This window comes from Palaemon carinicauda, chromosome 5 (genome assembly GCF_036898095.1).
Source record: "Palaemon carinicauda isolate YSFRI2023 chromosome 5, ASM3689809v2, whole genome shotgun sequence".
NCBI classification, from domain to species: domain Eukaryota; kingdom Metazoa; phylum Arthropoda; class Malacostraca; order Decapoda; family Palaemonidae; genus Palaemon; species Palaemon carinicauda.
In genome coordinates, this window is record NC_090729.1 from 77,981,643 (window position 1) to 77,998,304 (window position 16,662).

The following is a 16,662-nucleotide window of genomic DNA, read 5'->3' on the forward strand; positions in this document are numbered from 1 at the left end:
TTTGGACCCCCATTTATAAAGATATTTTTGGGGGATACTCGGTGGGAAACCATGGGTTTTCTTTTTTTTTGGGGTGGGGTAATGATAAAAATGAGGGATTTGCCGCAATAATAATAATCAGAAATGCAAAATAAACAGAAGATAACCAGTTGAAAAAATATATGGTTCATTTAAGTGGATCCATATTACGTGTCACAATTCTTGATGATTAACTTCACCTCCTAATAGTTTTTGCTCCACCATGGCTCTCTTTGCTCGCAAATAAATATAATATCACTGCTTCTATGTTCTTGTAAGCGATACATGGGTGTGCTGCGCACGCCAGCCTTGTGGGTCACTATTTCTGGGATATTTTCTACTTTCACATGAGCAACAATAGGTATACACTGAAAGGAGAGCATTTTCATCAATCAATTGCCAGCATAGATTAAATTACACTAAATTTCGAAATAAATTGTACTTCCTTCTTGGACATGTCTTTGTGTAATTGTAGTGAAGTTGAAACTAACGGGGAAGGGTGGAAAAAAAATGGCTGTTATGAAACAACATCCAGGAACTTGTGCAGTAATATTTGGAAGCTTATAATTGGTCAAAAATGCCAGGTATTGATTAAATCATAATAAAAAACAAAAACAGCTTGCACAAGTGAACAGAAGCAATGCATGGGCAATGGCAATAACTCACCATCAATCTCCCAAATGTAAAAAAACAATGGAGTTAGAGTGAGAAATACTTCACATTTTAATCGACAGATAATAGGAAGAAGTATGGGATGAAGACACATGAGAATAAAGAAAAAATGAAGCTTTTGAGTACGGTACTTGAGAATGTGTCTGAGTTTATTAATTTGAAATGAAAGGAGAAAATGAGGTGAGAGAAAAAGAGAGATTTACATGAGATGATGTATTATAGATAGTTGAGGATTATGAGTTGGATAGGTGTATGAAAGGAAGTAAAACTGTGAGCGTAAGAACTGGAATGGGGGTAAATGTGCCAGAATTCGTTAGATGCTATTATGAGAGGGCCAATGAGGGTAGCTTGAAGTGTAGTGGATAGGAGTGTTGGAGAGAGTTATGTAGGGATACTTGTAAGGACAAATGAAGGGTTTTGGCAAGGGAATCAACTTTTGAGAGATAGGAGTACTAGTGCGCAGCATGGTAAGTAAGTAGTTGTATCCGTGAAGAGAAGTGTTATAGGCATGGGAAAGTAAGACATGAAAAAGAATGAGTGTAGATAGGCATTAGGAGCATGTTTAAGGTATGGTGTGATAAGGGATGGTGATATTATTATTATCATTATTACTTGCTAGGCTAGAACCCTAGTTGGAAAAGCAGGATGCTATAAGCCCAGGGGCCCCAACAGGGAAAATAGCCCAGCGAGGATATGAAACAAGGAAAAATAAAATATTTTAAGAACAGTAACATTCAATTAAATATTTCCTATATAAACTATATATAAAAACTTCAGCAAAACACGAGGAATAGAAATTTGATAGAATAGTGTGCCCGAGTGTACCTTCAAGCAAGAGAACTATAACCCAAGGTACAGAGGCTATGGCACTACCCAATAAGAGAGAATATTGGTTTGATTTTGGAGTGTCCTTCTCCTAAAAGAGCTGCCTATCATAGCTTAAGAGTCTCTTCTACCCTTACCAAGAGGGAAGTACCCACTGAACAATTACAGTGCAGTCCTTAACCCCTTGGGTGAAGAAGAATTGTTTGGTAATCTCAGTGTTGTCAGGTGTATGAGGACAGACGAAATCTGTAAAGAATATGCCAGGTGTATGTGTAGGCAAATGGAAAGTGAACCGTAACCAGAGAGGATCCATTGTAGGACTGTCTGGCCAGTCAAAGGACCCCACAATTCTCTAGCAGTAGTATCTCAACGGGTGGCTGGTGCGAATGTATGAAAGAATAAGTTGTAAAGTGCTATAAGTGTGGTATGACAGGGCATATAGCAAGTGGATGTAAGTCTAAGTAACCGTACAAATGTGATTTGCGGCAATTGAGGTAATGATGGGCATTACACCAGGATGTGCAAGATACAACATGCTAAGTGTACTGCATGTGGTTTAGATGGTCATACAGCAAGGTTATGTAGAAAGAAAGGATTAAGCCAGTCAGGATGTATAGGAAACTAATTAGTAAGAATAGGCATGGCAAGGGTGTAAATGTACGAGTGAGTATGGAATATAAATTTATCAATACATCTGAAACGTGGCTGAGTGTGAATGATACTTATATTGTGTGTGGTTTTTCTTTAATATGATGTAAAAGAAATTACAGTATGACAAATGCAAGTGGCATAAATGATTCTTTTGTTAAAAGTAGAAAATTGCTTTGATGATATGGATGAATTGTTGACGGAAATAAGTGAAATCTTGGGGCCAGATGATAATGAAGAAGATGGGATAGTGCATGGTATATTAGATGATAGGAATATAGATGGAAATCGTAATAGTGCATTGAATGATAACAATATGGAAGAAGTGAATGAGAGAGTATTTGAAGTCCCCGTTACTCGAAGAAAGGACTAGTTCCCGACTGGGGCCGGGTGATGGAAAAAATAAGGTAGATGTTTGTGTGAGAAGGATTTGGCAAAGTATCGGGAGAGGAATGTGGAGGATTAATTTTTGTTTGCTTGCCATTAAAGAGAGAGAGAGAGAGAGAGAGAGAGAGAGAGAGAGAGAGAGAGAGAGAGAGAGAGAGAGAGAGAGTGAGAGAGAGAGAGAGTTGTAATTAGTGTTCGCAGGGAGAAAGACAGGTTGGTATAATTGAGATCGATGTTTACATTTTTGGTTAGCTAGTTTAGACCAGTAGTGAATATCCTGGGTGAATGCTAGATTGCCATTTTCAATTTATTTATCTATTTATTACGACCAGTTTGGAAGTGATTGTTTATTCGAACAGTATTTACAAATTTGGCAATCTTTGCTTGGCGTGGTTGTGAATGATAGAATCGGTTTATTATTTATCTTTGATTATAGTGTGATAGTTTAGTTATCGAAAAATGGCCGTGTGTTTTTTATGTATTGCAGACCGTAATATTGAATAAATATTGGCCGTTGCTGAATTAGTTCGAATTAAAAAAATTGGAATTGACTATTCTAAGAGGATGCTGATAGACTGTTATGAACCGGCCTGTCAAAGGAAACTATAATGATGACGATGATGATGATGATGGCTACTGATTGGCCCTGGAATTCTAATACTTTTTTGGAAATTTAAAAGGACTAAAAGTTAAAGAGCTGTGGCAGAGCTTTTAATGACAGTTGGTCCCTGTGTGCACGACCGTTTCCTCATCTATACACACACACACTTACACACATATATCATCATTAAAGGCCGTTACAAGACCACAGCAGAACAAACGCCTCAGTCATGACTTTCCACTCCCGTCTATTTATGGTCTTTCTGTGCCAGTCAACATGTGCAGTCTTTCTCAATTCGCCAAGCCATCGTCTTCTCCTTCTTCTCCTGATTCTTTTATAAACTCTAGGGACACATTTTGTTATTCTTGATGTCCATCTTTTGTCTGTCATTCTCATTATTTGTCCTTCCACGTCAATTTCTTTTTCTTACATTTGTTAGAATATTCTCATCTTTAGTTTGCTGTTATATTCATGTTGCTCTTTTTCTGTCTCTGTGTTATTCCCATCATAATTCTTTCCATACCTCTTTGAGATGTAACTATCTTTTGTTCTAAGTTTCTGATGGACAAATTAATACTGGTGAGACCATCTCATTAAATACTTTGCCTTTTAGATTAAGTGGCATTTTACATTTTATAATCTCATTTTGATTACCAAATGCTCTCCATCCAATGCTTATCCTTCTTTTAATTTTGGTCTCGTGTCTTGGGGAAACACTGCCTGTACTAAGTACTTATATTCATTAACATTCTCTAGTAGTTCGTCTATAACTCTTTTTTTACTGCCTCTGCATTTCATTGAAAATTACCATAGTTTTACTCATTCATTTTTAGTCTTACATTTTTTCTTTCTTTATTCAAATCATCTATAATTTTTTTGTAATTCCTCACAGGATTCATTGAACATATCTATGTCATCTATAAATCTTAAGTGATTAAGATATTTCCCATTAATATAAATTCCTACATTTTCCCAATCTAAATTCTTAAAAATTTCTTCTAGGCATGCTGTGAATAATTTAGGAGAGAGGGGGTTTCCCTGCCAAACTCCTTTTTCAATAGGAATTTTCTCACTATCTTTATATAGTTTTAGGATTGCTGAACTTCCTGTAAAAATATCTATTCCCTTTTTTAAATGGGCTTTCATTAATGCTGAGATTTTGACATTTAAAAGCTTTCTCATAGTTTACAAATGCCATACATAGTGGTTTGTCATTTTTCCATTTTATGGTTAATTACATGGATATAGTCAGTTATTGCATACCCACTTCTAAAGCCTGCCTGCTCTCCAGGTTGATTAAAGTCTAACTGTCTTTCTATTCGACCTAATATGATCTTTGTAAATATTTTATATATTACAGAGACAAACTTACTGGGCGATAACTTTTCAGGTCTTTTGTGTCTCCCTTTTCGTGAATTAGTTAAATGATAAAGTTTTTCTAAGCTGTAGATATACAGCATTCTTTCAGACATTTGGTGCTGTACCACCCGTGTGTCACACGATCGTACATAGTAACAACATTTCTCTTTTTTGTATATATTATCCTTCGTATCTTCACTCTCCCCTTGCTCTGACAGCAACTTGTATTAACCTGTCTGTCTACCTCATTGTTAACTGTTAACAAAACCGGTTGCCAGTTTGACAGGAAATAGCACGTTTGTATTTTATAAACTTCCTACTGGGACCTACTGTATATATATACTCGATGTGTCTGTAATAAAGTTACTCGGTTACATCCATCTCACCTTTGACTCACAACCTACTCTTGGTTCGTCACATTGGTGACCGCGGAGCTCGACTCGTTCCTTCCGCCTTGCGCTGCCCCATTCAAATTTTCGTCGTTTGCCAGCGGAGAGGGGTTTGCTTGGTTTCAGCGCGCAGAAGTCCAGTTCCGCATCAAGGGAATGACTCCCTCAACCACCAAAGCAGATTATGTTCTCGCGGCGATACCCGAGGACACCTTCCCATAAATCTCCGACTGGCTTTGTGAACAAGGAGACACGCAAATAGCATATGACGCCATCAAAAAATACCTTCTGCAGCAGTACTCGCCGTCACCAGCCACCCGTATTGCAAAGCTTTTTCAGCTCTCTTAACAACCGTTGGGGGACCAAAGTTTTTCACTCGCCCTCAGGGAAATGACCAATATCGCTTGCCTGCAACCTGCCGCAGACGGCTCTCCTCATGAGGTGAACCACCTCCGTGCCCTTTGGGTATGTCATTTACCCGAACCTGTAAGAACTGCCAGATCCGATGTCGATAGTTTACCCATAAAGGACTTGATGACCAAAGCTGACTTCCTTATGGATAGCCACTTCACGACCTTCAAGACCTCCATCAACGCCTCCACCCCTGACGAAGAGGACACCTATTCAACATCAACCGAAGCTGACGTGAATGCCGTAGGACACACACGCCTACCCCGTGACGTGCCGGAGCGGTGACAAAGCAACCCATCACCCACCACTCGCTCGTGACCCAACCAATAACTTCTACAGCCACTTACTACCACCCATCGGCTGCAGTTTTGTTACTACCACTCCAGATTCGAGGCTGCCATGAAGAAATGTGCCAAGGATTGTCAGTGGCCAAAAAACATGTAAGTAGGCTATTGCTCATGGCGGTGGCCTCCCGTGTTTCTAATCTGTTCTTTTTACATGATGCAGGAACGGGCGTGCGATTTTTGGTAGACACGGGTGCTTGTCGTTCTCTTTTGCCAAGGGAAGTCTTCAGGACAGTCCTAGTCTGTCTAAATCTACCGACGTCTGCCTGGTAGCTGCCAACAGATCTGCGATACCCACCTACGGCTACAAAAACCTAACATTGTCGTTTGGAAATGGCAAATTTAATTAGAGGTTTCTTGTTGCTGACGTCACATTGCCAATCCTCGGTGCGGATTTCCTCTCTCATTTCCACCTTCTGGTCGATGTTGCCTGCCGACGATTGGTCAACACAGTCTTGTAGTTGTCATCACCTCTTCAATCCGGCCCCTTCAACCTCGCTTTCCACATCAGTGCACCCAAGGATGCCTACGCCCACCTCCTCACGTCTTACCTGGACGTTTTCCGTCCAGAACTTCGCCAAACACCCAAAGCTCCTGCCAAACACGGTATTTATCACCATATCAAGACGACGGGACCGCCAGTCTTCGCCAAATTCAGAAGTCTGGCACCGGATCGATTGGCAGCCACCAAACAGACGTTCGCCGAAATGGAAGAAAAGAGCCTTTGCCAATAGGCCTCCAGCTCATGGTCGACACCCTTACACATCGTCCTAAAGAAAGACGGCTCCTTCTGTCCGTGTGGGGATTACAGGTGCCTGAACATGCAAACAGAACCGGATCAATACCCCCTCCCAAACATTGCCGACGTGACCTCCTACCTGCACAAAGCAAAGGTTTTCTCAATGCTCGACATCCTGAAGGGGTATCATCAGGTGCTTATGAACCCAGAAGATATCCCCAAGACCACCATCACCACTCCCTTCGGTACATACACCTTCAATTACTGCTGTTTTGGCTTTCGTAATGCTGGGGCCACTTTTCAACGTCTCATGGACGGCATCTTAGGGGACCTCCCCTTCTGTGTATGTTAAGTGGACGACATGCTTGTGTTCTCTTCCTCAAAAGAGGAACACCTCCATCAGCTGCGAATCATGCTTAACCGCCTACAACAAAATGGCCTCGTAGTCCAGTGCGACAAGTGTACCTTTGGCGCCAACGAAGTGTCGTTCTTAGGGCACCGCATCACTCCTGAAGGAGTCCATCCCTTCCCTAAGAAGGTAGCAGCCGTTCAGAACTTCCCCACGCCCTTGACCATCAAAGCAATGCAGGAATTCTTAGGCATGATCAACTATTATCACTGTTTTCTGCCAACCATTGCCGCCACTCTTGCTCCTCTCTACGACTCCCTCAAGGGCAAGCCAAAAAACCTGAAGTGGGTTCCCCTTTGAGAAGTGGCCTTCTGCAACGCAAAGAATGCCCTATCAACCACTGTTGCTCTCACTTTTCCCATCCCACATGCCCCTCTCCTTCTCTCTCCACTGATGCCAGCGATGTCACTATTGGTGCAGTACTCGAACAGGTGGTCAACGGCTTGACCGGCCCATTGGCCTTTTTCAGCAGAAAACTGTCCAAGGCAGAATTGGATTATTCTACCTTCGATCGCGAATTACTGGTGGTGCACTTGGCTGTCCCTCACTTTCACCATTTCTTAGAAGGTACGCCCTTCGTCATTTGCACAGACCACATGCCTCTGGTGCACGCCTTCACTCGACAGTCTAATGCCTGGTCAGCCCGTCAACGCCGACATCTCTCCGCCGTGGCTGAATACAATTGCACCCTTCAACATGTCCCTGGGAAAATGAATCCCATTGCCGATGCCCTTTCAAGAAACATGTTGGCTGCCATTCAACTGGGATTGGATTACAACGCCTTGGCTGAAGCCCAACGACAGGATCCAGAGTATCAAGCATGTAGGACATCCTGCACATCCCTCTATTGGGAAGACGTCCCCCTCAACGACTCCAACACCACCCTCCTCTGCAACGTCAGTGCTGGTAGACCGCGACCGTGGATTCCTACTCCCATGCGCCGACAGGTGATTGATTTCATTCACGGCCTTTCACATCCCTAGCGCCCTTCTACTGCACAGCTGCGAAGACGAAGTTAATTTGGCACGGCATTACTAAGGATGCTAAGGATTGGGTCCGTGGCTGTACTTCTTGCCCAACTTCCAAAATACATCAACACACAGATTCAGGAGCGGGCATCTTTCCTCAACCTCAGCATTGTTTATTCACATCGACGTTGTAGGCCCCCTTCCCAAATCACAAGTTCATCGTTACCTGTTTATTGTCATCGACCGCTCCACTCGTTGGCCTGAAGCCATTCCCATGGAAACTGCAACGTCCGCCTCATGTACATCTGCCTTACTCTCAGGATGGATAGCAAGATTTGGTATCCCTAAGCATATTACTTCTGACAGGGGTAACACTTTCACCTCTCCATTGTGGAAATCTTTAGCAAATCTCCTGGGCATCACCCAACATGAGACAACTGCCTACAATCCCACTGCCCATGGAATGGTTGAATGTTTTAATCGAACCCTCAAAGCAGCTTTGATGTCCCGCTGCAAGGACTCCAACTGGTTTACTCAGCTTCCCTGGGTCCTCCTGGGACTAAGGACCACTCCTTAAGACGCCCTGGACATCTTGGCAGCTGAAATGGTGTATGGCGACCTGTTGGCCGTCCCTGCTGAATTTTTTCCTTCTGCAACCTCCTCCGACGATCTCCAGCACATATGTCACGTCGCGGGAAAATTTACTCCATGCCCCCAGACTTACAAGCCGCCAGTGAATCTTCACATACCGACAGACTTGCACTCTGCAACGCACGTCTTCCTACGCAACAACACTAGCAAGCACCCACTAACGCCCCCTTACATGGGCCCTTTCCTTGAGATCCAACGCAATCCAAAAGCATTCCTACTAAACATTAGTGGCAAAGAAGACTGGGTCTCCATTGATCGTGTAAAACCAGCTTATCTCCTGCCAGATGACCCGCCTACAGTTCGCCTCTATAGATCAAGGTGCATTATTTAACATGTACAGCATATCATTTTTAGGGGGGGAGCCATGTACCACCTGTGTCTCGGGATCGTACATAGTAACGACATTTCTATTTTTTGTATACATTATCCTTTGTATCTTCGCTCTCCCCTCGCACTGACAGCAAATTGTATTAACCTGTCACCTACTTCATTGTTAACCGTTAACAGAACCTGTTGCTGGTTTGACAAGAAATAGCATGTTTGTATTTTGTAACCTTCTTACTGGGACCTAGTGTATATATATATATACTCAATGTGTCTGTAATAAAGTTACTCAGTCGCATCCATCTCGCCTTTGACTCACAACCTACTCTTGGCTCTTCACAGTGCAGAGTTTAGAGAGTTTTAATACTAAGAAATCTCCTCCATCTAGTATTAAATCAATTGTAAGACCATCTTCTCCTGCTGATTTGCCTCTCTTCATGCCTTTTAATGCTTTCTTTACTCCTCCCAATGTTATGCTTGGTATCCGCTTAGGTGTTTCATTATTTCTGTTGGTGAAGTTATTTCTTACATCACTATTGTTTAGCATTGTATAGAAAACCTCTGCAATTTTTATCACTCCATCTCTAATGTGGACAATATTTCCATTTTCATTATTTAAAGGAAACCTTTGTTGGCATTCTGTTCCAAGTCTTCTCTTTATCAATTGGATACTTCTTCCTTTCTTTAGTGTTTCCAAAATTTTAGTCGGATTGTTTAAAAATATCTTGGATTTTTAGATTGTTTATTATTTTGGATAGTTCTACGAATTCTATTCCATCTTTCTTGTATTTTAACCTCATTCCTAATCTTTTCTTTATTAAGTTTATGGTCTTTTTATAGTTATCGTATATATATATATATATATATATATATATATATATATATATATATATATATATATATATATATATATATATATATATATATACACACATATATATATATATATATATATATATATATATATATATATATATATATATATATATATATGTAAAATTTTAAATTCTTAGGAATTTGAATTTTTACTGGGTATACTTACCACATCTATATGAAAGTCCTGGGATCCTCCCAGTTACGACTAGAAAAATTTGGATAGGCCTCCCACCAAATCTTCACCCCTCCAGCCGCCAGGAATGACCGGAGGTCAACTCAGGCCTTGACCTGGCCCAGGAATCCCATTACAGTTCTGCCTATGCATCCAAACTGCCCCACTGTTGGATCTTGCGGGGAAGGAAGGGTGGGCAGTAAAACAAATGGGGTTCGTAGTCAGTATAGCTAGGAAAAATACAAATTACTAAGAAACTCCTGCTTAGCAGGAGGGAAAGATGACACCGGAGACAAAGAGAGACTGAAGGGGGGTGAGAAATAGGTTGTCCAGATACGTACTCATCCAAAAACCCAAACCAAAAGACATTACTGTACCCATGCCGAAGAGGTTAACCATAAGGATCACACTTATCAATGACAATTGATCCTTCGTCTGATATTTCGACTCGCTAGTGAAGTGGGGAGAGGAAATAGGGAAGGAAAACTCTCTCTACCACTCTTTACCATTCAGCACGGGGTATGATCGCACTCAGCCATGATTAGATCAGTTGCTGTGCAACCATGACCAAGCCAATCTTGAAGGCATCAAGGGATTTGACCGTGCAGTCCTTCAGATAGCGAGACGTAAAGGTGGACTATCTTTTCTACACGCCTGCCCTCAACATCTGACTGACTGCTAAATTCCTGGAGAATTCCATGGAAGTTCTGATACCTCTGGTCTCGTGGATGGTGTTTTTCAAGACTGGCTTCTTAAGGGTATTGGCGGCCTAGAAAATAGCCATATTTGGTCTCACAGCCATTTTCTGTTTTCATCATTTTAAATGCTGTAAAAGACCTGGCCCATTGTCAGATGACAGATTGTTATTTAGAAGCTTCCTTATAGGCTAAAAAGGCAATTTCATCCACGTATACACACCCAGAATTTCCTTAACACGGCCATAGCAATAACTGAAATCATAACTTTATGAGAAACTCGTCAATACTTTTGTTTATATTCATATTTTATTGTTTTCTGTATGATACGTTGGGCAACAGAAACGTGTGAGAGCACTTGTTCCGATTAGTAAACTAAGCTTGTGTTCAGTGCATTACATGCTGCTGCCCTTGAGCACAATATTGGCTATATTGCTAGCTCATTGATACCATTCCTTAGGGACTGCAGGATTTAGGTATAGAACTATCCATAAAAAAAAAAAAAAAAAAAAAAAAAAAAAAAAAAAAAAAAAAAAAAAAAAAGAGGATGTCTGGATATAAGATGAAAAAAAAAAAAGTAATTACAAAAAGACGGTGGCGTCTACAAACCAGGCGCCTTCTAAAGCAACTGAACCTGGCAACAATGAGTAGTTGGCAACTATGAAAAAACCCCCATAAGCTTTTATTATTAATTTTACCGTATCATAAGAGGAGAAAATATATATTTAGAAAGATAGGGGACCAGGAGCCTTGTAGCAATCACCTAAGAGCTGTATCAGTGAACGTAGGTAAAAAAAATTTTAAATTAGTTTTTCTCAAAACATTATTTTTTCCATTTCAAATTCTATCTACTTCGTTAGTTTTAAAGATATTTTAAAGATTCAAAACCTTTATAATGCCTGACTGTGGTATATTTCGAGCAATAACTTTTGAATCTCATCCTCTCTTTCGTTTTTTTTTTTTTTTTCATTTTAATTTATGTATTACTGTGAAATTTTAATTTTTTAAAAAAGAAAACCTAAAAGAATAATAAAATAATAAAAACACATTTCAGTGCATAGTAAAGTTATTGTTTTCATTCTATATATCTTATACTCGCTAATAAATAGTGATATATATTAATTTTTTTTCCAAAAATGTGGGAGAAGATATGATTTTAAAAAACATAGATTAAAACAAGAAAAAATGCGAAAAATTTCATTAAAAAGCTCTTCGCTCGATTCGAGTAAAATTTGGGGAAATAGTTTATATTATAAACAATCAAACTGTGTGAATCCCAAAACTGTAGCTCAAAAACAATTTCCGAGCCTGACTATACCCTTAACCCTTCACATGGAAATGAAGAGGCTTTTGATGGCAGGGCGTAGTCTTGCTGTTAGATCAAGGTATTTTCTCACAGCCCTAATTGGACAGAGAAGTCCTTGGCGTCTCTGGATTTTGGAATAACATGGATTGAGAACTCCCTCAACCTGGGTTCAAGGTTTTCACTACGGAGGGAGCAAATCGGAAGGTTAGCTCTTTCCAACCGCTCGTAAGGCACACTTTGTGGGACAGGCCGTGAATCTTGCCGACCTTTTGGCAGAGGCTAAGGTGAGAAGGAAGGCCTCTTTAAGGCTTCCAACACTCTAAAAATATCCCACTCCAGAACTCAAAGGGGCTAAAGGGGACATGACAGATCGAAGCTCTTCAGGAGCATGGAGAGGTGTTTTGAGGAGCTTAAGTTGATCCCTTTCAGCAGAAACACTTGTCCTAAAGCGGCCCGGAAACCCTTCACCGCTGGGATAGAGAGGCCTACGTCCATCCTAAAGTGTAGTAGGAAATCGGATAACTGAGGGATCGAGGCCTTAAGGGACTTGATCTTTTTCACTTCACACCACCTGCCAAACATCGACCATTTTGCTTGGTAGATGGTAGTTGATAAACTCCTCAAATATCCTGTTATCTGGATGGCTACCCTCAAGGAGAAGCCCTCCTGCCTCAGGAGACACTGGATAACCTCCAACTGGATAACCTTGGGCTGGGGTGACCATACGGTCTAATGGAGAGGTCACAGTCAGCGAGGCTAGTGGTCTGGGCGAGACACACGTGGTCTTTGTAGCAAACCCAGGAACTATGGCTGTCTGTGAGGTGGAAAACATGGAAACTGCCATCCTCCACCAAATCTTTGCCTTAGGGGGTCCACCCGGAGCCAAGGTAAGCTCAAACTGCCTGTAAGATATCCTCAACACAGATCCCTGGTAAAGTCTCTGTCAAGAGAGTAACTCCCGATGCACGGAGATCACCGGAAGCACCTGACAGAGAAGGAAAAGGTACTGAACGAACGGGATTCAAACTGGCTGAGAAGCTGGAAGTGGCCCTTGAGTCCTGACTCCTCCCTGATGGTGAAAGGTCGTTCTTTCACTTCTTCCTCTTGGTGGCCATAAGATTCCATTAAAAGTCAGGTCAGTTCACACACTCAGGACACATGTTCTTCCAAGAAGAAAGACGGTTCCTACATGAAGTGCACGAGTGTGGATCTACAGTATATCCAGGTGCAAAAGAAAGGAACCACAAGATTTCCCTTCCGCACCAAGTTTTTTTTTAGCTTAAAGTGTTATGTTTTTTTTGTCTTTGAATGTTAGTGATTGGTTTAGTTTTCAGGATTATGTTGTGTTTTACTGTTCCTTCTGTCCAATAGTCTAGTTAGTGTAGAAGTAAGGGGAAAGGTTCTGCTGTGGCACTATTTGGTTTTGTTTAGAGTGATCAAGGGCGGGGAGTTTATTTCTGTGACATTCCACCAAATAATGAAATAATAAAAAAATGAGCAATAAGAGAAATTGTAGGTTTGACTGCCATATCCAGTTAAACAAATTAACACATTTGAGTTATTATTCACTGAATCTACTCCACAACTTCAAAAGAACATACTATGGGCTATCCAAAGAGCTATCAAGTGAATTGGTACACTCTGTTGAAGATTGGACACAGCCTGCCCAGGGTAAAGAGAAAGAGGAATGACCAGTGATGATCTCCAAAGCAATTGAATGAAATGATAGATATTCTTGGCTTCTAGAAGGGAAATTATTTTAATTTCGAGAAGCCTCCTATAAATCAGACAATTACTTCAGTGACCTTAACAGTTTCCTGTCTTCATTTTGGGGGAGACTGAAACCAAGGATGACAAAACTGACCCATTCAAAGTTCTACAATAGAAAACACAAATCAGCCTGTAAGTATGGGCAAGACCAACTGAAGAATAAAAAGCTTTAATATGTGAAGCATTCTTCTGCCAATAAGGGAATACCAATGTGACTAATTAACACAAACTGATGCCCCAACGTCAGTTTTCATTAATATGTAATGCTCTACATTCTAAACCACTGGCATATAGATCACATAGAATGTGCAACTTTTGTGTAGAAACACATTTGTGTTTTATATTAAAACAAGTGGTAATGGAAAATTAATCCACCTTAAAGGTGCTAGTTAAAAAAGATAATTATGTCATTGACTGACCAGTGGATTACTAACTTTTTAGCAGTAGATTTACACAGCAGGAGGGATAAACTTAAGATTCAATTATGAATTTACTGGAGACAAACAAATAAAAAATTATTTATAAGTGCTGTACAAAGCCACAATAAGCAAAACACTGAGTGCATGCAACAACATACTGCACCAACATAATCACTTGATTGAAAACTGTGCAATGAGCAACACCTTGTGTACATGCTAAAATGGACTGTGACAAGACACAATTTAATAATGTACAGTAATTTTTATCACAAGATCAATGTAACATTTTAATGGCCAAATATGAAAATTGTGCAAAAGTAATTGCTCTCTCTTTTTGGTACAATAAAAATACACACATCGAGAAGAATAGGGGGCTGTAGACTAGATCTTGCTTTAAACCAAGGCATTAACTTCCTTATTTCTCTTCACATATCTTTCCAGTCTTCCTTCCTTTATCATGTTTGTACTGACATCTTCTTTGGCAACATTATTACTGCCACTTTCCCCATCGTTTCCCAATACTTCTTTTCCGTCGTTTTGCAAATCTAAATCAATCTTTCCCTTAATTTCGTTTGCATTGTCATCTGAAATATTTATCAAAATAATAAGGTATCTCAGTCTTCTTTGATGTGTTTTATTTTGGGGTAAGAATGATCATAAAAATGTTTGTACATAAATACTCACCTTATATACTAATGGCTTTTTTTTAGTCTTTCTAGTAATAAACACATTTTATATAAAATCTGAAAGCTTCATCCCCTTCTCAATAAGTCGAATATAATTTAATATCCCCTTCTCAATAAGTCGAATATAATTTAATAAGTATGATAACTTAATACACTTAATGGTGGATTGGATCAAATCGTGTAAAAAGAAATAACCAAACTTTTTTTTTAAAGCAAATTATGTAAATATCTAAATGATACAACACGAGGCATTTATATAAAATTGAAAAGAAAAATGAAGACATTTCCTTTATTCTACTGCTTTTCCTAAGACACCCACACAAGATATTTGATGTCATAATCTAGTTAAGTAAAGGCAATACTGCTTTTATACTTCAAAATGAACCCCAATAAAAAAAATACTTTTTGTTTCGCTAATACAACCATGTTGCTCTTATTCAAACCTGAATATTCGCCTTAAGTATGTAAACGAAGAGTGCAATAAGGTCTTAGTTACAAATACCTAAGATGTAGTTAGCAGTGTAATCTTGCCACTATTAGCCCTCTTAAACTTCCTGAAATCTACCAGTTCATACCTTTAGTTGTAGTTAATGACATGGTGGTAAGGATGCAGTTCGAGTAAAAGTAAAATGATTATTTATATATATATATATATATATATATATATATATATATATATATATATATATATATGTATGTATGTATGTATATATTTACACATATTATATATATACATACATACGTATATATATATATATATATATATATATATATATATATATATATATATATATATATATATATATATATGAAAAAAAATTCATATTTAGACGTGTTTTTCATATTCAAATACGACATATATTTCACTACCATAATCGCTGGATTCTCTCTTATACCTCGGGATCAGAGACCCAAGGGAGAATCCCTAAAAAACAATAGCATTTAGCCAAGGAGAGGCTAAATGCTATGTCACTGTCATACCAGCTTCCTGGACCAAGGTAAGATTCCCCGGCTGGCCAGAGACCATGGTCTTTGAGGGATTCCAACTTGGGTCTCTGATCCCAAGGTTTGAGAGAGCATCCAGAGGTTAAGGAATTAAAATATATGGCATATTTGAATATGAAAAACATATATATATATATATATATATATATATATATATATATATATATATATATATATATATATATATATATATATACATATATAAATCAGTATATGTAACCATTTTACTTTTACTCGAACTGCATCCCTACCACCACCTCATGACTGCTCATATCATTAACTACGACTAAAATTAAGAACTGGTAGATTTCCAGAAGTGTAATGAGGCCAGTAGTGGCAAGATTACATACACAGCTAACTACATCTTAGGTATTTGTAACTAACATCTTATTAAACTCTTGGTTTATATGCTTAAGCAAAAAAAGGAGACCTACGTCAATTGTTTTGAAATTATATAGTATGCTCATGCTAAAGAGACTGGAGAGAAAAATTGATGAAAAACTGAGATGAACAAGCAGGATTTGGAAAAGGTAAAAGTTGTACTGACCAAATCTTCATTTTGAGACATGTACAGCAATGCGTAAAATATAGAAATCCCCTTTTGATGGCATTTGTGGACTATGAAAAAGCCTTTGATAGTGTGCACCAGCCAATTTTATGGAGAGTCCTGTGTTATTATAGAATTCCTCTTAAATATGTAAATTGGATAAAGTCTCTTCACGAGCATAGAAAGTGCAAAGTTAATGTTAATGGAGTCTTGTCAAATGAATTTCCAGAAAACAGCGGAGTACTCCAAGGGAATGTGTTGTCACCAAGGTTGTTTATACTCCTCATGGATTTTGTAATGCAAAGAACAGTCAGATGTGGTGGAGAAAGATTGGGCTGGAATGGTAATAGGAATTTAGCAGACCTAGATTATGCTTATGATACTGTCCTTGTTAGCAGAATACCACAGGATTTGCAATGCTTGCTTACCAGAATGCATGAA

The 16,662-nt window shown here is 39.3% G+C and overlaps 1 protein-coding gene across 8 annotated transcripts in view; it reads right to left on the reverse strand.

Annotated features, from left to right (window-relative positions):
• LOC137641352 (protein GOLM2-like) overlaps window positions 1-16,662 on the reverse strand; it is a 756,580-nt gene that overhangs the window by 61,416 nt on the left and 678,502 nt on the right. Inside the window, exon 11 of one of the 8 annotated variants that reach the window (XM_068373822.1) lies at window positions 14,340-14,567. The exons of the other annotated variants lie outside the window; for them this stretch is intronic. Within the exon in view, the coding sequence (XP_068229923.1) occupies window positions 14,377-14,567 (191 nt within the window). The 3' untranslated portion in view covers window positions 14,340-14,376. The remainder of the gene's footprint in view (window positions 1-14,339; window positions 14,568-16,662) is intronic. 8 annotated transcript variants of the gene reach the window in all.